At 43.0% G+C, this 24,349-nt stretch overlaps 1 protein-coding gene across 6 annotated transcripts in view; it reads right to left on the bottom strand.

Annotated features, from left to right (window-relative positions):
* The window catches only part of LOC119175694 (uncharacterized), an 82,022-nt gene that overhangs the window by 37,870 nt on the left and 19,803 nt on the right, over nt 1-24,349 (bottom strand). For 5 of the 6 annotated variants that reach the window (XM_075881907.1, XM_075881905.1, XM_075881906.1 and 2 more), the window contains exon 2: nt 2,792-3,429. In XM_075881907.1, coding sequence (XP_075738022.1) covers nt 2,792-3,397 — 606 coding nt within the window. In that variant the 5' untranslated portion in view covers nt 3,398-3,429. Of the gene's footprint in view, nt 1-2,791; nt 3,430-13,756; nt 24,314-24,349 lie in introns of those variants that run through there. The other variant, XM_075881909.1, reaches the window with a different exon arrangement.

The raw sequence follows: 24,349 nt of genomic DNA, 5'->3' as shown, positions 1-24,349 counted from the left end.
GGCGAGTGCAACTTTCCAGAATGCTGTTTACTGTCGTCATACCCACCATTCACCAAAATAATTTCAGAGTGGAAGCCACTTTCTGCTTCAAGCACATCGCAAAATGCTCTTGGCATCCTCCCAAACATGAAGACTATCAAATGATGTGTGAATGCAACATTTTATAGGGAATCGGTTGTAAAAAAAACAAAAAAAACAGGCTCTAGGCCACGCACTTGCATGCTGTTGGTAGGTCTACAACTAAAGCACTGTAGTTCATCGATCACGCTAGGAGCCTTACTTGTGTTTATCTGCCTGTGGTATCACTTCATAGAATTATTACTATCACTTAAACTGTGACACATCGGTCTTAAACTGTACCTAAAACTGAGTTACCGTGCGCAACCATGTGCTTAGATTTAAGAATGCTTTAAAGAACCCAGACATAGCAATTTAATTCAGACAGCACGCTTTATATATACTGCCGTACGATTTCACTACAAATTTCATCTTTTTTACATCATCTTCAGCGTTTGTGTGGCATTGTTAGTGACCAAAGGAAAGAAGTAGTCTTTTTTTTCTAAAAAAAAAAAAGCATGCAGGCCTTTGTTGTCACATCATCATGCACGTAATCCATCAATGAAAGCTTTCTGCTCAACTCTTATATAATTTTTTTCACATTTTTACCGGTACAAGAACATGTGCGTACACGTAGTAAATGCAGTGTAGCGGAAAGTGCCGTCAGCCACTACGCTTTCCTGGCTAGACTTATCGACTGTCTCAAATCTCATGGCGAACAGAATAAGCCAAAAAATCATATGCGTACAAAGTGCGAATGGTAGTAGTGAACTAATCGCACAGATATGCGGGCTTTCTACTATCTTTCTTTCTCTTTTTTTATAGTATGTAGATGACGAAGATGCAAATAAGTAGTTAAGTCATGCTATAGCAGTGCCTAGCAAACAGAACACAAACTAACCACGTACAAACAACAGCAAAGGCATGATTTAGTGCGAAAGTGTGAAGAGAGTCACCCAGGGCGAGCATCCCTATGAAAGGCAGAATGCACTTTACTCGATGGTAATGTTAACGTTTCATAAGTGTCGTGCACCTATTCAGTAGAGAAGAACGTAGATATTAACAGTAAGCTGCAGTCAACACATTTTATCCGCCGACAATCGGTTTAGACTACTTTCAACAGAGTGCCGTGTGTATTTGTATATGCGCCGTGAACCACCTATCCACACATTCACAGGAACAGTGCTGCAGCATATAGCCGAATCTCGCCGCGAATAGATCGTGGGAATTGTGTATACACCCTTTCTCTTTGACCATCTTGCATGGCAACCGCACTGGCCCCTTCCCAACGTTTTAGATGCTGCCCCTTGCTCAGCCACCTCGGGGTACCAAGCGGCGAGGCTCCGAGCGAGTGCGGCTGTGACGTCTGTCCCAAGAACACGTGGCGTGACGTCCCATCTGCTTCACTCTCGCTACGGGAGGTCAAGGCCATTACGATGCGATGAACGGCTGTGAGAGTAGAGCTTTCAGTTTAATATCTCAAGTAACGCAAATACTTGCGCATTGTAATATAGAGAGTCCACGTTCACTAAGCTTCAAGGCTACAAAGGCTTTGATGCGAAGTGCGTGTTGCAAACTGTCACTAATGCAGCTATAAAATGTTTTTTTTAGATTGCTCTGTAAGAAAGACAAGGTTATGTGGCAAAAGTTACACATGGAGTTTTTCGAAACCCCATACTTAAAAGCAAGTGGCTCGCAGAAGTTTTCCGGTGCCAGTGCGAATTTCGTGGTCAGGTGGCAGCAGATTCAGTCCACATAGTGTGGACATGTTCGAGCCAGAACGATGGTTCACACACGGCAGAATCCTGGTAGGCCTTGCTCCCTAGCCCAGATTCCAATGTAAAGCAAGACATCATCACTAAAGCCCTTGCTGCTAACGTGTCTCAAGGGATTCCGGCTGACGACTAGGGGCTACAGGCAATCACTGACGTTATTGACTGACCTTTTTAGAAATAAAGTTTTTGTTTCTCTTCCTGTTCAGTGCATCTCCTTTTTATTGCATAGCTCTTTAAAGGAGCCCTTCAGTACTTTACCAAGTAGTCGCGAAATGAGTTCACTAGAGGAGCTCATTGCCTCACGAATCCACTGTCGTAAAAATTTTAAGAGCCATCCGGTACCAGCGGTGTTTCAAAAGTTTCTCATCTCTGGTTGAGACAAAAGCGCCGTAAGCTAAGCAGGGAGGAATGGCAAGGAGAAAGAAATGGCGTAGCGCGCGCCTTGTGACTTTCTGCATTTTTTTTCTTTGAACGCGCGACGATTCAATACTATCGCGCACGCACGCATGCACTAGTGCAGCCTCCCGCGGCGGACACGGAAATGACTTGAACGTGCCTTGCTCAAATCAGCTAACTGCTTATACTAGACCTGGGACGTAATAATTCTGAGCAAGTAGCGTCATTTGTCAAGAGAAGATGAAGCAATTTTCAACTGCCTTTGAGAATTAATTGCAAATTCCAGGCCGCGTGCTGTGCTATAACATTCAGCTCGCATGTTTTCAGAAGCCTCTAACGATCTACCACGTTTTCTGAACATGCTCACGAAGTGTCGCAAGGTCCCTTCCTTTAATGAACGTTCATGCAACTATTGAAAACATACATAAGTGTTAGTACTATTGGTAGACAGTCTAAGCTGCCTTTAGTCGCACTTTTCATCTTGTGACAAAACATGTTGAAAACAATAAAATGTAATAAGCAATACATGCAGCAATGTACAACGTGCGCAGCAGTGGACTAACCTGTCCGTAAGGCTTGAACAGTGCCTTCAGCTGATCTTCCTCGACGTCCACAGAAATGTTGTCGACAAATATGGTGCAACGCATCGACGGGGTTATTAGCGAAGGCTCGATACGGACAGTGGTCGTCTTGCCGCTCCGGCAGTTACCGTTCTTGCCACCAGGGGCAGCAGCAGCAGGGGTTCTGTCATCGTCGGTAGCGTTGCCGACGGCCGGAATCGCGGTTGATGGTGTCGCCTCAGTCGTGTAAGATCGAGCACGTGCTCCGTATTTGCAGGTTTCTATGGCGTCGCCGGCTAGGGCATGGACGGGTTTGTCAGCAATGATGCTCGGGGCACAGTAGACGGGGCTGGTAGAATGAGCACTACTAACGCTTCCAGTGGCTATGGCGCCTTCGTTGCTTCTCCGAGTGCTGCCACCCGACTCGTAGCATCCGGCGCCACTGTCGCTGTTGCGGTAGGTAACGATGTCTGGATCGTGGTCATGCACTTTGCATTCACCGCCAGTGCGAGCGTGTCCGGCGTCTAGGCTGCCTCCAGTTTGGTCCCCTGTAGGTCCTCGCGATGCCCCTTCCGGGACCACTGTCTCCTCGACTGGCACGGTAGCCATGCGATTGTTTTTTCGAGTCGAGAAAGCACAACCTGCACACGTAAACGGCAACTCGGTTAGCATGGGGGCTTTGTATAATAGAGCACATCACTAGTACGGAAACAAACGGGCGCACGCAGGCACAATAAAATTGTAATGTTTCGCTTTCTGGAACACCAAAACTGAAGAACATGCTCAAAAAGAAATTCTTGGGAAAGTTGATGCGTTCCAGATTCTACCACACAGACACACGCATGCATATTAGCTTGCCAGAAGCCGACAATTATGGTGAAAAGAATTTTAAAGATGTGAGGCACGCGCAGTTACAAAAGTCGTTTTTTAGCGCATTGGGGCAGTATTTTCAGTAGTTCAGAGCACTAATTGGGAATGTCTGAGCCGGGAAAAGTTTCCACGCAGAGCAAATACAGCATGGTCTAAAGAACAAACTATACCGACTACGCGGAAAGCTTAGTCTCTTGTAAGCAAGCAGGTATACTGCATGAAGACGAGTCACATGCACAACCTCGGAGCGCGCATAGCGACAGCAATCTGTCCAATTTACGGAAACAACGCTTTCGGTCGGCTCTGACGTGTCATTCCAAATAAACTTATTCGCCAAACCTCCCCTCTCTACATCCGAATGCCATGGATTCCCCCTAAAAGAGAGCATCACAACGCATTTTTTCAGGACCATTTCCTCTGTCTGTCTCTCTGTTTCATAAGCGAAGCTGCCGGAGGCTTTAAGTTACAGGAAAGAAACTGCACCTGGCGTGTGCTCTGTTCCTCTTCATTGTCTTATGCTTTGTTTCCCGAGCCTAAGTCTTCGTCATTTCTTTACTTTTCTCTTTGTTATTTCCTCTTTCTCTCTTCGTTTATCTCTTCCCTCTTCCCGAAAGAGTAAGCAGGCGTTGTGTCCCTCCAGGTGACAGTTGCCAGCTTGCTCTCTCTCTCCCACTTTCCTCCGTGTCCTTGTGTGTACGCAAATTAAATAATAATATTAATAATAATAATAATAACCTCGAGAGCGCTCTGCCATGCGCTGAGCGGTCTAGCGTGGGATGTAATAACTGGGATTTGCGGCATAAAGATAACAGAAAACGAAAGAGATCCAAAGAGATGGACCTAAATAAGCAACATTTTAATCATGCACGCCATTGGGTAAACTTTTGCGAAAGAGAGAGGGAGATAGAGCAAGACAGAAAGTGAAAAACAATGAGTGAGAGGGAAAGAGAAATGGCAAGTATGAATAGGGCAATAAAGGGAGAGACAACGGGAAGAAAAAAAAGATTAAAATTGTGATGAAGGAATAAATCGAAAGACAGAGAGAAAAGAAGTAAACACATACAGACCAAGAAGAGATTGAAAACAGAGAGAGAGAAATAAAGAAACAAGAAAGGCCACCCAGCTCTGCTGTTTCTTTAGGATATATTAATAGTATTATTATTAATATTATTATTAACACTTCATAGTACATATCCACGATAAATACAACAACGGGTCTGTCTGAGACTTCGAGGACTTGTGTCACTAGGCCCAGCAGAGTCGGTTACAGCGATGTGTTCACAAAGTCACAGAAAGTATCATCGTTTCTTTTTGCCAACGAACAGACTAAACGATTAAACGTGCTATAAATAGAAAAGGAGAAAAGAAGCGGAAACATGAGCACATATTACATACAAGTAGACCATAGTCATGGGATTTACAGCTTGAGAGTAATTCCTTTACTTTTTTTTTTGAACTCTGAAAACAACAGTTAAGTTAGTTCAATGAAAGTTTTGGGAATATGTACTCTTCTAGACGCTTCTCCATATCTGGTAGAAAATCGTGGTACAGTAAAACGTTTTTTTCCCTCTCTCAGCGGTCGGCACATTACATATGGTGCTTTAAAGTCATCACATCAGTTGTATCTTAGAATAACTGTTCTTGTAAACAAATCCTGGAAACCACAAAAAACTAAATCATGAAAAATAGTACTGGCATGTATACCTTACTAATGCAAGCAACACTTTTTAGAATATTTCGAAGCAAAGTAACTGTCTAAGCGTATTTTCCAGCGTTTTGGGTAAATATTAATAACAATGATATTAATAATTAGGGTTTTGGGGGTTTTATTACGTGCTAAAACCACCATATGATTGTGAGAGATGCCACAGCAGAGGGCTTCGAAAATTTCGACCATGTGGTGTTTTTCAATGCGCACATACCAACTTTTTTAGATACTGTCAGTTAGAAAAGCTCACTCCGAAGCCGGCCAAAACTCGTATCCGCTTCGAGGAGCGGCGCTGGCGTAGCGTTGAGATTGAGCCGCCACTGCCGCTGCCGGCGTCCTGCGGCAGCGTTAACTTTTTTTTTTTAGTTCGCTTGCTCAGACCACAGCGGCGGGAGCTTGAAGAAAAGGTTAGATTTCGGTCATCGCAATAGTACTTAACATGCTACACGACAATCAAGCATGCTTGATTGAATTAGCAGTTTAACATAGTAAACATGCCGACTTGCGGGGCGCCGGGCTGTCAAAGTGGCTATACCTCTGAGGAAAACACTTGCGATCAGAGGCACTTCTTCAAACCCCCAAAATTACCCTGCAATTCTCAGAACATGGAACAGCTGCTATTCCATGAAAAGCCTTCCTGGTGAGAATCAAGACATACATTTCCGACTTACATTTTGAATCCAAGGACCTAACCGCTTGCTACGAGCACATCGTAAGGCGAAACGTGAAACTTTCATGTGGTATGTGGACATGTAAGGCCGGTGCGTTTCCTCAAATTTTCCGGAATATTCCTGCACATTTGTCTAAACCAGCAGCATTAAAGCGCAAAACGAAACCACCGAAATATTAAAAAAAAAACTCGAATGCGCAAGTGGTGGCTATGTGTCGAAGTTAACATAGAAAGCAACGATGTTGACGAAGCTACTGGCGTCCCATCCGATCCAGAGTTGTGTCCAAAGGTAGCAATGTGGTTCCCTGTATTACAAGACTGAACAATGTTCTAATCCTGGAATACCGAGCTTATCCAGGAAGAAGGTTTTTTTTTTTTTTCAAGTTCGCTCTTTGTGCTGCGCTAAAAACTTCAAAGCAAAGTCAGCCAGAGGGTTGCGCTACGAAACCGAGTGGCTGATTACTTGTGCTTGCTCCTTAAGATATCGAGCCCTGCTGCTGCTTATAGGTTGATGTCAAAGATGAACATACTGCCTCTGTCGACATCATCGCGCCTTAAACAAATAAATTATCAAGGGAATGATTTGCTAATCTGGGTTCAAAGAGGTTTCGGTAAGCAATATCAGTTGTTGTGCTGGAAGGAAGCGGGTTATCAGTTAGTCCACTTGACTGGTAGAACCCTTGGAAAGCCGTGTTTTCATTTTCCGAACGTCGTTCTACACTTTTTCTCCAAAACTGTGGCCGTATTAACCGTCTTTTTAGTTTTTAGTCAAGCGTAATTTTTGGTGAAGTTTCGGTGGTTTTATAGATTTCTCTTTTTTTTTTTTCTTCTAACGAGCTTGCCGATTCTTTCTTGTGTTCTTGCATGGTGGGCATAAGTCTTTTCAGAACAGCCTGAAAGTGATCCTCCACATGTCCCGAATCTTCGGGACTGATGTTGTGGTCGAAATCGAAGCGAACCAGCTGCTATGACAGCCCGTGTATATCTTCAGGTGATCAACATAACTGAGAAAAGTTGATACCATCTGCAAGCTCATGAGGTTCAGCTGGCTTCCCAAACCATATTCGCTGTATGCACACGAGAGAACAAGCTTCCCCCTACAACTGAGGACAAAGGTGAAGCTTTTTGTTAATGCCACTGCCTAGTCCATTTCGACAATCTTTGTTTTTAAAAACTCTGAAAAAAAAAGAACTTCCTTGATAAGCCCTGTATTCCTGGATCGAAACTTTCATCGGTCTTGTACTGCAGGCAACCAAGTAGCTATCGGAGGGGATGCCAGTAGCTTCGTCAACATAGCAGTACTCTATGTTAACGTCCCACACACAAGGGCCGACACACGGCCCTGGAAATTTGCGGTTTCTTCTAGTTTCAAGGTTCCCTTTTGCGCTTTAATGCCGCTGATTTAGACAACTGTGCAGGAATATTCGGAAAAATTAGAGGAACAGCATCAAGCTCTAGTGCCAATGTACCACGCTGAATTTGAAAACGTTTGACCTACTATGTGCTCGCAAAAAGAGATTAGGTCCTCGGACCCGAAATGTAGGTCTTGAATGTCACATGGAAGCCTTCTCATGGAAGAGCAGCTGTCCGAGCCTTGAGAACTGCAAAATTACTTGAAGTTTGAAGAAGTGCGCCGATCGCAAGTGTTTTCATCGGAGGCATAGCTACTTCGACAGCCCGATGCACTACAGGTCGGCATGTTTACTATCCTACTGCTCATTCACTAAGCAAGCTTCATCGTCGTGTCATGTGTGAAATACAAATTGCAAAGGAGCTTTTCCAAAGAAAAGTCAATTAAATACTAGCTACATGCCATCTATTGCACAGTTTTCTATTTTTTCTTAAATTTTTTTTCATAACATTGAAAGCCCACCTCCTAACTACTTGGATCATTTCGGCTACAATCCAGAGAGTTTGTGTATGGAATGCATCTTCACATAATTTTATACCATTTATGTCAGCTGTGCCAGCGTGAGGCTTGCGCGCTCACTGATATAAAGCACAGCAGGATTGTGGCGCTAATTCGTGCAGTAATGCTCATGTGGCCGATCTATTTTTCCTTAGCTGTTCAAAAAAAAAGCACAGCCATTTCTAAATATATTATTATACGCAATTTATATGATGTGAAATTACAACAGGCTCGTTTGCTTAGAATCATCCACAACCTGAAGGCTCAGATGAACCCTATTTATTGCAGAGATGCAGGCAGAATTATTTTTCGGGGGGTAGAGGCACCACCTTGATCTGAAGAGGGTGCCGGACAGATAAGTGTAGTCGAGTGTCACTTTTTGCTCTGTAAACAATAGCGAAACGATTTTTTTTAAGGGGTAAGGGGGGGGGGGGGGGGGAGAACAACACTGGCCTGGTGTGCCACCCGCTGGCCACACCACTCAGTCATTGCAGGCAAAGAAATAATCATACATTTCTTAGGTACTGTCGCAGCCCTTATTATTAACTAAGTACTATTCATTCGGCCCTCATCAAGCTGCTTTAACTAAAATATGCATATTTGGAAACGAATTTCCCGCTGTTTCGCATGTAGAGGTAGTAGATAACGCTCCTTCGCCAATCGCAAAGCGACAGCAGCGCCGTCATTGCGCGGGATATGGGAGGGGGCCTCTCCTCACCGCTGAAACAATGCGCGCTTACCCAACTGACAGTATCTAAAAACGTTGGCACTTGCATAGCACGGTACCCGGGCACGCCTTTACATTTCTGGCACTGCGCCGTGCTCCCCACGGGGCTGCAGAAATTAGGTGCCTTCTTCCTCTTCTGACCACTACCACCACCATCCCATTCCCACACTGTTCCAGATGGATGCATAGATGGATGTATCCAGCTGTGCCCTTTAGATTGGGTGGTGGCTCACGCCACCTAGCCATAAAGTTAAGTACTATCACTGTGTGTTTAAATATTGAATTTCACTCACGCCTCGATTGTAGCCACCAATCAGTTAGCCTCCTCCAGTTTATTTCTACCCATTTAAAGTCTATTTTGCCTTCACTGTCCCTAAGCCCCAATGCTTTGTAAAATTCGGCGCCATTATCTTTGACTATAGGACGGAGCACTTTACAGAACATTATGAAATGTTCAGTCATTTTCTCCTCTCCACACGCACTACATACCGTGCCTGTACGTTCCTATTTTGCTCGGTACGCCTTTGTCCACAATACTCCCGTTCTAGCCTCGAAGAGCAGAGAACTACCCCGAGAATTTTCGTAGATTTTTTTCCCCTTGCGATTTCCTGCTTAAATGTTCGGTAGGTCTCCAGTGATGATTTCGTAAGCATTCCCATCTTCCACATGTCCCTCTCTATTTCCTTCACCTTCTTCTTAACCAATGTTTCCTTTAGGCTTGGTATTCTGCTGCTGTCTAAATACTTGCTTGAGAGCTTTCGAGTTCGCTTCCTCCATTTAGTATTAACATTCTTCATGTACAAGTAGTTGAAAACTTTCCTAGCCCAATGCTCCTCTTTCATTTTTCTCAATTGCTCCTCAAATTCTATCTTGCCGCTAGCTTCCCTGCACTCAAACAATGTCCATCCCATGTCACCCTGTACCCCCTGATTTAGGGTATTACCGTGTGCTCCCAAAGCAAGTCTACCAATGCCACGTTGTTTAATTTCCAATCTTGCTTGAACTTCTGATTTCATGCACAAGACACCATTGCCGAATGTCAAACCCGGGACCATGACACCTTTCCAAATCCCTCTCACAATGTCAGATCTATTGTAGTTCCACAGTGCTCTATTTTTCATTACAGGTGCATTCCGGGTGCCCTTAGTCATTACATATATTTTGTGCTCCCTTAGATACTCAGCCCCGTTATTTATAAATACGCCCAAATATTTGTATTTATCCACTATTTCTAGCGTGACTTCCTGTATCTTATGCTCATTGTCTTTGTTATCATTAAAAATCAAGATTGCCGATTTTTCCCTGCTAAACTTTAAATTTAACCTATCTCCCTCATTACCTCAGATGTCTATCAATCCCTGCAGATTTTCCTTGTTGTCGGTTATTAATACTATATCATCTGCATACATAAATGCTGGTAATGACTTCAATGTGTTTTTCTTGCTTGGCAAAATAGAGGCTGAAGCCGAGTCGACTCCCCTCTAATTTGGCTTCTAGTCCCTGGAGATACAGCATAAATAACAAAGGTGACAAGGGACATCCCTGTCGAAGCCCATGTTGTAGCTCTATAGGTTGAAATATCTGTTCTTCCCATTTGATAACTACCGTGTTACATTTATAGATATCCTTTATAAGACTAGTTATTCCATCTTTCACATCTAGTGTGTCCAGTATTCTCCACAAGCCTTCTTGAATCACACTATCATAAGCTCCCTTGATATCTAGAAATGCCAGCCACAAGGGCCTGGGTTCTTTTTCCGCTATTTCAATACACTGCATCAGTGAAAACAGATCATCTTCCAACCTCCTTCGTTTGCGGAACCCATATTGTAGTTCTCCTAGCACCCCCTCATTCTCCACCCATGCCTGTAGTCTTTCCTTTACTATCTGCATCACCAGCCTGTGAACTACCGATGTCACTGTTATAGGACAGTAGTTGTTTATGTGGGCTTTGTCCCCCTTTCCTTTATAGATCATGCTCATCCTGCTTAGTTTCCACCCAGTAGGAGCTTCACCATCCATTATTACTTTGCTCGCTGCCTTTCTTAATGTTTGCTTAGACTTTGGTCCTAGTTTCCTTATTAGCATGATTGGGACGCCGTCAAGGTCTGTTGATGTGCTATTAGGAACCCTTTTCTCTGCCTTTTCCTACTCTTGTTGTCCCAGTGGATCCATTGAGCTAATTGGTCTATCCTTATCTGGTACGGTGCATGCAGGGTTTTCTTGATGTTTAAATTTTTCTGTCATCATTGTTTTTATATATTCCATTGCCTCATCCCCTTCTAGTCTGACCCCCTTGTACTGTAGTTATAAACCTCCGTTTCATGCTTGTCTTATCACTCAGAGAATTGAGATGGTTCCGAAACTTTGCAACTGCCTTTCTATCCTCTTTGTTTACTTCTGTCATCCATTGAGCCCCCTTTCTTCTAATCTTGTCAGTGATCAAATCAGACGCTTACCTTCTGCAGCTCAAAAAGTTATCACATTTTCCTTTGACATCATCTTCCGATTAACCTCTCTGTTTAGCATACCTGTGTTCCCTGGAGGCTTCCTGACGTCTTACAATGGCTCTCTTAACTTCCTCATCCCACCTGCTCTTGGGTTTGTGTCTGCTTTTCTCGGTTGATTTGACTTGTACCTTAGCAAGCACTAACTCAAACAATCGAGTTATATTTCTGTACGTCCACTCTGTTTTAGTATCCTTGGTGATTATTTTCTCAATCTCTTCAGCTGCTATTTCTATTTGCCTTCCTGAATAAATATTGCTATGTGGTTGCTCGTAATGCCACCTTTCCAATTTCATTTCTCTTCCAGAACTCAGCTAGATACGTTTGTGATCACTACCTAAGCTTCTGGACCCATATTCATCTATGTTCATCACCTTTCGCCGATCATACATCCCATGTGACATCAGTGCATAATCTATCGTCGACTGCAGCCTTCCTACCTCCCATGTTATTTGCCCTTCACACTTCTCGGTGTTGTTTCAAATGATTAAATCATGCCTTTCACACATATTCATTAGAATTCTGCCTGTTGGGTCAGTAAATGCATCCATATCTTCTATGTGTGCATTCATATCTCCTAATATAATTACCTCGCACTCTTCTCCTAGTTCTTGAATGTCATTTTCTATGCACTGCACCATTTGTTAGTTTTCATCTGTGGCTTTTGCCTTTGTCCACAGGTGTACAAAACCCAGGAGCGTCATTTGCCCTGCCACTTTCCCTTTCAGCCATAAATGGTCCTTGCACTCCTGCTTGACCCTTTGCCAGTCTGTACTTTTATGAATGAATGCCCCCAATACCTACCCCCTTTCTTCCGCCTTCTGCTCATTTACAATATTCCCATGCGTAGTCCGGATTCTTAGGTGGTTGTTCCATGTCCCTAAGATGTGTTTTTACAAAACCATATACCATCGCCCTCTCCTCCCTTAGCTGCTCTTCTTTCCCACTTCAGCCTATTCCTGCCACCCTGCATGTTAATATACCCTATGTCTGAATTGGCTCGGCCCTCGTGGCTACGTTGATTTCTTCCCCGGACTCTATGTGTCTTAGATATTGGTGCCACTTTGGAATTATATCTGTCTATACCACCTGTCAAAGAGTCTGCCTGGTTGTTTTCTCGTTACTAGCTATTATGGACTCCGAAGGGCCCGCATGCCATCCCAAAAAAGCTACTGCGTGTCCTGCAAGTTGCAAACCCACCTCATGACCTAGCCTCCCGTCGAAGTGAATTCTTTGTCGTTGGAAACCACCCCACCTATACACCTCTTTCTTTATTTCCACCACCTCAAGGCCTTTCTCTCGACTCATCCGCCGTATATCTTGGCTTGTGTTAACCGTTCTTTGCAGGTTGCTGTCACGCACCGGAGCCTCCGGTATCGTGCATATCGCTACCTGTACCTGATGAGAAATGACACGCATGTCATCCACCCCTTTCACCAGTGTAGTCGCTAGTCCTGCCGTATCTTTATTTAAGACATCGCTTAAACTGCCTGCAATAATCACGAGGCTCTGTCTATCAGCTGTACTTTTGAGTTTTACGCTCGCTTGCCTCACGGCTGCTTCTAGCTTGCATCCTGGGAACGTCCCTACTGCAACCCTCTTGTCACCTCTTACCCTCTCTGATTGCTTCTGCGCATCGATTTGAATTCGAGTCCCCTGCGATTATCACGTGCTGCGACTTTTCAGCTGGAGCGCCCTGCACCTGGGGGTTACTTGCACCTGTGAGGCTGGCTGCTTTGTCCCCTCCCAACCTCACCACTACTTCGCTGAAGCTGGGTCTTGCGACCACTGAACCGGCTCAACCTGTTTTTTTTTTTTTTGTTTTTTTTTCGAACTTGCTTGCTCTTTCTTCTCCGCCGTTCTGATTGACGATGCCCTACCGTCTCTCCGTCGGCTGCTTCTTTGTTCACCTTCGCTAGTCCATAGCCCTCGTTCTTTTTTGCTCTGTCGTCAACGCAGTCTCCAGCTCCGTGATTCTCATAAGCAGTTCACTCTAGGCAACCATCATTTTCTCTATTTTTTTCTTCGACTTCACTTTGCCTAAACTTGATGTCAGCCTACTCTCCATTCGTGTCTGCACTTGCGTTCATTTTCAAACCCACACCGCATCCTGAATATTTTACAGCCTTTTTAACCATGTCTTCTTGACACCAATTGTCCTTATGAATTGTCCCACTCGATAATTACGAAACACAGCGCACAATTATTCCTGCCCTAAAAAAAAAAGTCTCAGCTCTACTACAAAAACTTGCGTGTTCGGTGTACGTGCACCTCCCTCACGGGGTGGCAAAAGGAAAAAGCACAAACACAAAGAAGTAAATACCTGGTGACTGACCCCTGAAAAATCGGTACGATGTAATAAGTGCGACAAAAGTTTAAACTGCTGCCTTATTAATTATAAAAGCAAGCTCAAAACATGCAAAGCCACTTATCTGCACAGTCGATCGGGAGCACTAAAAAAACATGTACATTCACCGTGCCAGTCAGAACTAGCCGGCGACTGCAGCGGCACGGCCAGTCATGGCGTGAACTAATACGAGTGGCCGCACGCTAGGTGCTTTTTTGACGACCACGTACCGCCTAAGCACCAGATCGCGCGAACATGCGTAGTGCTTTAGTCCCTAGCGGTGCGCCGACATCGACTGTAAACGCATCCTCTATTTTGGTCAACGTCGATTTTGGTGCTGTGCGGCGGTGTGTATGGATTGCTGTGTTATTCCTTGAGAATCTATTGATGCGGGAGTACTGGCTGATTCTCGGCCGACCGATCCTTCAAAGGGGGAAGATCGAGCGCCGTGGGTGTTTCGTGTAAGCAGTAGTGTTATGACCAACATCCCACTTCGATGTGATATGCTCAAGTGCTGGCTGTCTAGTCTGCGCGGTGGCAGTGGTTTGTTTGACAAATTCAATTCCCTGCACATTCGATGATACGTTAGTGTTGGCTGGTTCATGCTTGCCATAGCGTTGAATTACTCCCACGTCGGGGTGATCATGCACTAGTGCCGGGTGATTTGTGCAGACATTAGAGAGCTTTAGAATAACGTTTTCAGACATAGCGGGCACCATACGAGTTTTAGAATAATGTTTTCCCCTCCTAGGGAACAATCTAGAGACTTTAGCTGCCCCACAAACTTAAATGCACGGAATCTACACATGGCCTCGACACCAGCATTTGCAGGCCGCATGTGGGCAGCATACACCGCCCGATATTTCGGATTTTCTGCGGGGAACCCGCGAATGAGAACGGCGGCTCACAACCGACGCATGCGCAGTGGCAGCGACCACACCGCAACGACTCACGGTGGGCTATTGTAAAACTCCCTATTACTTCTGATTGAGATTTAGGGTCTAACGCACTGTGCTGACAATACCACTGTCACATGGGCTCTTGTTTGCTATGTCGGACCCTTTTATATTGCAGTAAGATGACGGCTGCACCGTATTTGATCCAATTAGTTTAGGCAGCTGGCAGTGACTAATACTGATGTCACTCTAATAGTTTTGATCACGATCGACAGGTATGTCGCTACTGCGTGGTATACTGCCTACGCCCGTGTGACACCGGTATGATGACACATGCGAATGCTCAAACCCTTTCCGAGCACTCTTGTGGTCTCTACCTCTTCGGCTGCTGGTTGCGTGAGTAGACGAGCATGCAAGAAAAGCAGTTTACCACATATACAAAGCTATTCTATCAAAATTATGCAGAAAAGGTGTATCATACTTGGTAGGTCTTTAATAATTGGACGTCTGCAAATAAGCACATGTACATAGAACTGAAAGCTGGGCCAGTTTGTGAAAGTACTTGAACATATTTTAACACAACCCACGACTATGCGGGCACAATAGCGATTTGCCCTTCTATAGTGTCCACATAGTCCTGCCCTTTGTTGAAATACGTTAAAGCACATGTACGTATTCGGTCTTGCTAAATCAAGTATCACATGGAAAATTGAAGTACTTTTTATTCTTTAGGAAGTACAATGTCAATTTCAGTTATTACTAGTTTTCCTGCACGTTATTTTTTAAGTGAAAGAATGTGATGTTTACTTTATTATGAATATCAGATTAGCACACTTCTCCCCACTTAGCAGTCAGTGCACGGTACAAACTTTCGGTCTTTGTTGATGCATGTGCGCAATATTATATAGCATCAAGTTACATTTCTTGGCTCCTCTATATTATAACTTAATTTCTTGGGATAGGCACAATGATAAAGTAATGGTTCTTGTATTGAACAAAATTTCTCAAAATTTCGTTGAGCATTGTAAAAGACAAGTCCACTTGTCAAAACGTCATCTACAGCACCCACCCCTACTTACAAAATTTTTATGGCTCCCAAATATATAATTTTTACTAACAAATAGTATTAAAACTCGATCTAGCAAAACCAGTTTATGAGGTTTCTAATCCTATTAAAACTCGATATAGCAAAACCATTTTACAAAGTTTCTAATCTAACAAAGAACTTCCATTCACCAGCAAATACCTATAGAATGTAACGTCATCCTCAAACCGATTTAAAGGTTTTTCTAAAACGACTCGAAAAAAGCAAAGATATTTCTTCTAATTTGGCCGCAATAGATTTGAGCATGCGCTCCAACACTACCACATTGAAACATTTATGTGCCCTAACTTTACTTTTATGGAGCTGCATGCCGTAACCTGAGCAGAAGAACAATGGATGCAGCCTTTGGTAGTGCTGTTGCATTCCACATGATGGCAGAGGTGATGGTGGTTGATTTTGTTATTTCATGGCTTATGCGACAGAAGGCACTAATCACTCCTAGCCTTTTTCTAGCTTGGAATGCTTGCACAATCACTGAATTCATTCTCCTTGTCATTGCATATTGGTAACTTGTCATAGCCTCATGTCTCCCTGGTCTGCAAATCACAGACACGATGTCCCTCCTCTATGTCACACTTGCCCCTATGGATTTTTAGACACAATGGTCAGGCTAGAAGTACTCTTTGCTATTCTAATCGGTTTATGTTGTTGTAGAAGCCACAAAGATATGGCTGTTTTGTGTGATGAAATAATAGGGAAAGGGGTCTAAGGGAGCTCGAAGTTTCGACAGTTTATTCATCATAGCCTGGATCAAAAATTATAGGCACACACGTGTGAACTAAGCTGGGCTCACATTGAGAGCATACTTCTGTGAACTTTCTCTCTACCTACCAAAAAGACAATTAACTATCACTGATACATAATGAACCTCATAAATTTATACAGAATGCATACGGCATGCTGAATTGGGTGAGTTAAAAGCCGATCCTCCGTCATGAGTTGCACCAGGGTAAAAGGGGCAATCAATCAAAAGCCCATGAAACAAAGAAATGAAGGGCAAGAGGGAGCAAGGGTATTGCATGGAACGGTAGAAAAGAAGAAGACGTTTTGCTGAATTATCCTTGGCTCGAGGAAGCACTACCTGACAATGGGGATAATTATCCTTACTAACTCCTTAAAGAATGGCTTATTTTTTATTGGTTTTCGTTCTGTATGTCATATCAAATTGGTTCAAGAGCCCCCTTTGAAACAATTATACTTCTTGGTTGAAATGTACAAAACTTGTGAATAAAGTGAGGCCATTTTCATTTTTTTCCGAAAGGCTGACTACAGTATTTAAGGTTTAAGATCGTCGAAGATGTGTCCTGCCACAATAAAATGAGTGCGCCATTGCTTCCAGTAATTTATTTGCCATGCCTGTTTGATGCCCATTTAATGAAACATTAACAGGTTGTCCTGTTTGTGACAATATGTATATTTATATGTTGATAATGTTTGAATGGTTATATGTTGATAATGTTTTAGAGAAATGCTCAGAGTATAACCAACCACTATACATAGCCTTCATAGATTACGAGAAGGCATTTGATTCAGTAGAAATACCAGTCGTCATGCAGACACTGCAGAATCAGGGCGTAGATGAAGTATATATAAACATTCTCGAAGAAATCTACAGGGGATCAACTGCTACCATAGTGCTTCATAAAGAAAGCAACAGAATACCAATCAAGAAGGGTGTAAGGCAGGGGGACACAATTTCCCCAATGCAATACCGCGTGTTTACAGGAGGTTTTCAGAAGCCTAGAATGGGAACAGTTAGGGATAAGAGTTAATGGAGAATACCTTAGTAACTTGCGCTTCGCCGATGACATTGCACTGATGAGTAAGTAGCTCAGGGGACGAATTGCAACTCATGATTACGGAGTTAGACAAGGAGAGCAGAAGGGTGGGTCTTAAAATTAATCTGCAGAAAACGAAAGTAATGTACAACAACCTCGGCAAGGAGCAGCGCTTCGAGATAGGTAATAGTGCACTTGAAGTTGTAAAAGACTATGTCTACTTAGGGCAGGTAATAACCGCAGAGCCTAACCACGAGATTGAAGTAACTAGAAGAATAAGAATGGGGTAGAGCACATTCGGCAAGCACTCTCAAATTATGACAGGTAGATTGCCACTATCCCTCAAGAGGAAGGTATATAACAGCTGTATCTTGCCGGTACTTAGCTACGGAGCAGAAACCTGGAGACTTACAAAGAGGGTTCAGCTTAAATTGAGGACGACGCAGCGAGCAATGGAAAGAAAAATGGTAGGTGTAACCTTAAGAGACAAGAAGAGAACAGAGTGAATTAGGGGACAAACGGGGGTTAAGGATATCATAGTTGAAATAAAGAAGAGGAAATGGACATGGGCCGGTCATGTAGCGCGTAGACAGGATAACCGCTGGTCATTAAGGGTAACTAACTGGATTCCCAGAGAAGGGAAGCAGGTTAGGGGGAGACAGAAGGTTAGGTGGGCAGATGAGATTAAGAAGTTTGCGGGTATAAATTGGCAGCAGCAAGCACAGGACCGGGTTAACTGGCGGAACATGGGAGAGGCCTTTGTCCTGCAGTGGACGTAGTCAGGCTGATAATGATGATGATGATGAATGTTTGAACTAGTGCAGGTAAAACTGCATTTTATACTATGCATAAGTCACTCCTGGTGGTTTTAATTCTAACATAATCTTGAAGATGTTTGTTGGTCTTTTATCTTGGATGACAACAAGGTATTATGTGTACAAAAGAACAAAAAAAGTGTGGGTTTACTTTTGCATGCATAACATGTCCTTAAAATTCTTATTGCCGCGATACACGACCTCTGGCACCTCAGGGAACGTTTTCGTAAGGGGCTCGTTGCTTGTTAATGCTGGGTAATACTTCCGAAGAATACTATTTAAGTTTGAAAGTGCGTTTCGATATTTGATTGTAAAGGCTAGCGGCTGGTCAGGCTGGGCTACGGGACATGTTCAGCTAGCAGGATGTCTACCAATTTGATATTTCTAAATTCCCTGACTTTTCCAGGTTTTCCATGATGGTTCAAAGCAAATTTTATGACCACTACGTCTGTTTGGAAAACTCAGTGCACTGGAAACAAACTCTCGAATGGTAGAAAAAAATCAGACGCTCCATATAAAATAAGTAAACATATTCACCAGACGCAGTTAAAATTTCCCAAGCGCTTGCGGTAAATGTGAAAAAAAAAACATGTATATCTGGCCAAAATAAGACCCCTGAGCTAGACAGTGAGCAAGTCAGCTGTTTGATGTTCGGAAGAACCACGAAGCAAACACACCACTTGAGAGTAACCACAGATAAAAGTTTAAAAGAGCCTGAAATAGTCCAACGTCACTGTCAAAGCTGCTAGGAAACATAGAAGTGATGCATCTCGCAGCATCCGTGCAAAATGAGGACACAGGAGCCTGGCCGGTTCTGCCACTGGAGTATAATCTAGTTTTCTATAATGGCCATAGCCCATGCCGCTTAGGATGTCGATTGGATTGATTTAAATTAGATGGACCTGAACTACTATATTTACTGACTCAACTATTTAGGATGTGGATTACATTAGATACGACTCGACCTGGATTGCTGTATTTACTATTGATTTACATCCTTGCCTAACTTGCACACCTCTAAAATATACTTTTCTGCAAAAAAAAAAAGAATAACTACTCCTTGCCTATTCTGTGCACCTTGCCTTGACAACGAGTAACGACAACGTTGCATTTGTATAATTTCCCACCTGCATGATCCTTTGTGTCTGCAGTATACTTTAAATAAATAAATAAAGAACAGAGCTGCACTGCAAAATTTTCCTTCTTTCTTTTTCCATAGAGCACATGCATATTTCTAATTTCTGTCTCTGGGCTGTGACACTTGAAGTGCAATGGAAACCATACGGCTGCAATGAAAGCAGGGGACGGCTTTTAAAGTGCGGATGTTTAAATATGTGGTGGCAAAAAGGAATCTGTCAAGGTGTGACAGCTACCTTGATTCCACAGATGAATCATGGATGTCGGCACGTTACTTTGATTTACGTGCTCTTTTGGAGACATCACGCTAAAAAATTATTGCAGATATATTTACACAACCTCACGAAACTTAAATGAGAAATTTACCTGAGGTTACACAAGTGCTACCCTTGAAACACCAGCTACCAGCAATAAGTGTGTAGCTGAGAACGTTTGATGTTGCGCCACCAATAATAATAATAATAATATTAAAACGCCTGAGTAGCCCTGCAAGCTTCTTCTGATGGCAGTTCTAGCCTAGGCAAACTTCAAGCCAAGCTGAAACTGCAGCCTAAACAAACACGCATAAATTTACAGACATGAGTAATGTTGTGGTTCGAAAGTCAGGTATGCCGTGCAATATGCAGAAGCAACACACATCAAAATAGTGCATGTATAACGTGAAACCAAACAAATGCTTTAGCCAATGCGAAGGACAAGTTGGCGAGCAGGCATTTCCTTGGTCTTGTTTATGTCATAGGCTGCCACAATTGTGACAATCAGTACATCAGTGAAACTGGTGATTTCAAGAAAAAAGTCAAACAACATAAATATGATGCCACGAAACAATGCATGGCCTCGACTGCCCTCGCTAAACACACGGAATCCACAAACCACCAAATCTATTAGTCAAACACGTGTGTTCTGGACAAAAAAAAAACACATGTTCCCACAAGGGGGACTCGAATAAATGTATCACAGAGTGGTGGTATCACGTGAATGTTTCATAAATGGGTATGGTTTGGGAATCCTCAATTGTTATTTCACCTTTTATATTCCCATTTATTGAATGAAGAAAAAGCGTTGCCTTCAATGAGTGGTGGGACACCACACCGATCTTAGGTTGTGCCCCACTACTGGCTAAAGGTACTGCTGCTTCCATCGTATCTAATTGAGTAAGTAACACGTCAAGTCAAGCGAAAGCCAAGTAAAGACGCCCTTGACTAAATTTTGAACCGGCCAATCCAGTGCCTACATATACGGGGTGGTCAGTGAACGGTTGTGCAGTGCGAGCAGTCATATTTTACTAGCAGACGCTGCCTGCATCAGCCTTGCAAGGTGAGAGAAGGGGGGAGCGACAGTTGGCACGAAGCACGAGAATGCGGCATGGGACGCGAGACGCAAGCATGTGCAGTAGGGTGCAGACACCACAGCCAACGCCGGATATGCAAGTAGGTGTGACTATAAAATGCTTCGCATTTAAAATAAGCTTGCATCATGCCTGCACCTGGAATCCAGATACAGATGACTGTACATACGCTGAACAGGAGTGATGGGACACTTCTGCACAATGTACTCTCGCTGCTTACGTGATGTATTTAGGCGTACTTAGGTACGCTGTGCCTTTCTTATGGTTTTTATTGTGAACAAGGCTTTCTCCCATATTGGGTGTCGAAACGTCAGTAAACTTTGTGTTCCATGGGTCGGTGTATCCTTTTGCGTTTACACTAAGAAGCAACAGTTAGACAATGTCTTTTTTTTTGCACACCTCTTCTAGCAGCTCACTGTAGTTGCTGTTGGAAGAGCGACATTATAAGCTTTGATCAATGGTAATGCTAATGTTTGTGACGGCCTCACAGAACTGCTGTCGGTTTCCATGACCTGGCGAGGTTTTTCAGAAATTCCCTCACTTTTCTATTACTTTTCCAGAAGGGTCCCAATTCCCCGACTTTTCCAGGTTTTCCAGGTTGGTAGACACTCTGGCAAGTAATGACTTCCAAATTTGCAAGCTTCATTGTAGAGACTGTTGTGCAGGTAATTTTTCCAAATGTCTTCTTTGGTTTGCTTAATTGGTGAGCATAGTCATCATTGTTGCTACAGACGCTCCCTAAATGCTTTGCTTGTGTGACAAATATTTCTTGTTTGCCGTGTCATAGATGATGGCTTGTGTAATCTGTATATTATCGATGGCTATTTGTTGACGTTATGTAGAGTGTAACCTTTGATTTCTCTGTAAAAGCAAGAACTCCAAGACAGCCCTATTACAATGTGCATCACAAGAATTCACCACTGAAGATTAAATTAGGCTAAACATGTTAGCTGTAAGAACAGCATTGTAAACCCAACCAAGATCTTTTTTTTTTTTTTTCCAGTTCGACTGGGGGTGGAGTTTGCTTCTCTTGCACATCCTTCCCTTGGCTCTGCCCTGTTCATTTTTCTTTTGGAATTGGCATTGCCTGCTGTATGGTTATACTGTGGGCGGAGGATTTGTCCTTTTTTTTTTCGTACCTCACAATAAAGAATGTTTTAATAGCTACCGTCACGGTCATATCCAGAAAGTTAATTTTGCTGAAAGGGTGGTGCATGGTAAACTTACTACTAGGGTTAAAGTTGTTACAATTGCCAATAAATGCAATTGTAATGAATGCATGTCAAAAGGATTTCTAGCAGCAGAGCTATCGTATCTATTCTTCAAAATGGTTCTATTTTCAATAATATCAGTGTTACCTCATCACAACTTATCCATTGAAGTGTCAAGAAACAATATTTAAACCATAATAAATGCATGGCTTAGTCTCTGCTTATGATAAAGTTGTAAAAAACAAGTGGATTAAAAGTCATGCTTTGCCACTATTGAGCCCACGTGGTTGAAACTGTGGAAGAAAACTCTGGAGGGATTTATAGGCCTCTGCTGCTGTAGTCTCGAGCAGTTCGGTTCCCTTCAATGCAGCAATGCGGCATTGGTGAAATCACATCGTAAAAACTTCGTACTCCTAACACCAGTTTGCTTTGCTGCTTCGCATTTGATTCACAAGCTTCTTGTGTGTATTTTACAAAAGCATTACTAGGATACTTAAGAGAAACAATGGCTTCGGTTAGATTGACAAACTGCACGATGAGAACTCTAATGCCAATGCCACATGTTTAACTATCCCAAGTTCATTAATAACAGAGAAAATTAAGGTTGAAGTTTCACTATTTAAATTTGTGCCGGAATGTCCATGCGTGGGGTCAAAAATTTCTAAATGCATTATTTATATTTTTGCGATTGGCTCGGTGATACTTTCTGAAACTTCGTATGCTAGGTCTACGACACCCACAGATGACAATGTCTTTCATTTTTATCGATTAGAAGCTATGTAGAACCCAGTAAGCACCATCAAAATTTATGACTTCGCGGCGTTTGGCAGAACATTTTCTTTGCGCGGCATCACACTTACTAACCGTTGTGTCGTGGTAAGAGTGGTGTTGTGAAATCATACTTTAATAGTATGCAAAAAATTATATTGCTCTTTAGTGTACCTTCAACACCCAAGGAAAAAACTAACAAGAATGATGTAGAGTAGTTGACCAGCTCATTCACCTGACCCAAAGAGATATGAAAGTCAGTGTAGTTGTAATGTTAGGTGTATGATATCTCAACGCGTATAATGCAACGAGAATGGAGGATACGAAGCATGACACCAAAAACTATTCAATGCAACAGACACATATTACATGTGTATTTAAACGAGCTCATGCACTACTGTTCTCAAACAAACAAAATAAATATGCAGTCTCACAAGTCTGCAGCACTGTGGTGCCTTGTGAGGCAAGGTTCGTACGTCCCAGCAGTGCACTATGAAAATGTCTTTTTTAAATTTAACTGTTGCACGCTCCAGTAAACAAGGTTTGCAGGCAAGATAACTGGGTCATTAGCCACTCATTGCAACAGAAAAAATGACACGTACAGTTTTGTGTCGGTATTCTCTTAACATTATTTACTAACTGAATTGGAACAAACAAACCGACCACTAAACAAAGCACATTGCCTTTTGCCGTCATCTATTGGCAAACAAAAGAATGAATCATGGCCATTGGATGGATGCTGCTAAGTAACAGAAGCGGACACACTTTCTTCAGCTGTAGGTTGATGATGCTGTAGCCAGCCGCTACAGAGAGCAGGCCACGTGCTCGCGTTTTCCCTTTCATAAAGAACGACAGTGTACAGCGATGCTGACTATGACTGGTAACGTGGAAAGTGTGTCCTCACAAGCTCAAAAGCTACACATGGCTGAAGCTTGCCCTCATTTCCACAACTTGTTTGATGGACATGCGAGTTTCACCATGATGAACTAAAACTTGAAACAGTGCAAAACGTATTTGGCCTTGCTGTGCTTCTTCTCCTTGCGTAGGGTTAGAAGCTGACCAGGTTCTTAGTACTTCGAAGTGAGAAATTCACACTGGTTCAAGCAATACCTCCCACTTCCTACTACTGTAAAGCCTCAAGAAATCACCCCTTCTGCTGAAAGATGATCAGGCATGATCTGGAGAGGGGGCCCTTGCTTGGTCTCGGACACTAATTCAATATAGAAGTGTCTTTAAGAAAAATGCACACAAGTGTTTCAAATGAAATGCTGTATTGAATACACACACATTTAATGATTTTACAGACTTGAAAAGAATCCTTCTGTGAAATTTCATGTGTTATGACAAGGGGGGGAAAAATGTTCTATAAATGTTCAGATAGTTTGTGACAACTCAGAAGGCAGCAAAAGATGTTCTATAAATGTTCAGATAGTTTGTGACAACTCAGAAGGCAGCCTCGAGACATCACACTGTAAAAGTGTTAAAAAATTCTTGCACATATATAAAGCCTCTCAGAACTTTGGTTCCAAGGAACTGCTGCTGCAGAATTTTGTAGTGGAGAACAGGTTGAAAAATAATTGTGGAAGGGGTGGGGCCGCTTGCACATATTCCAGATCTCCTGTAAAGTAGGAAGGGGCATTTGCTCTGTATTTAAGGGTGCCCACTTACGATTGAAGTTGGAATGAAGGCACTAGCATGTGCTTTTTTCATAGCATGGCCAGGGCTGCACGAGGCCCATTGAATGTGACTGCCCGTTCAACCAAGG

This window comes from Rhipicephalus microplus, chromosome X, assembly GCF_043290135.1.
Source record: "Rhipicephalus microplus isolate Deutch F79 chromosome X, USDA_Rmic, whole genome shotgun sequence".
Taxonomy (NCBI): Eukaryota; Metazoa; Arthropoda; class Arachnida; order Ixodida; family Ixodidae; genus Rhipicephalus; species Rhipicephalus microplus.
Note: the sequence above shows the minus strand (reverse complement) of the source record. Positions and strands in the feature narration are given on the sequence as shown.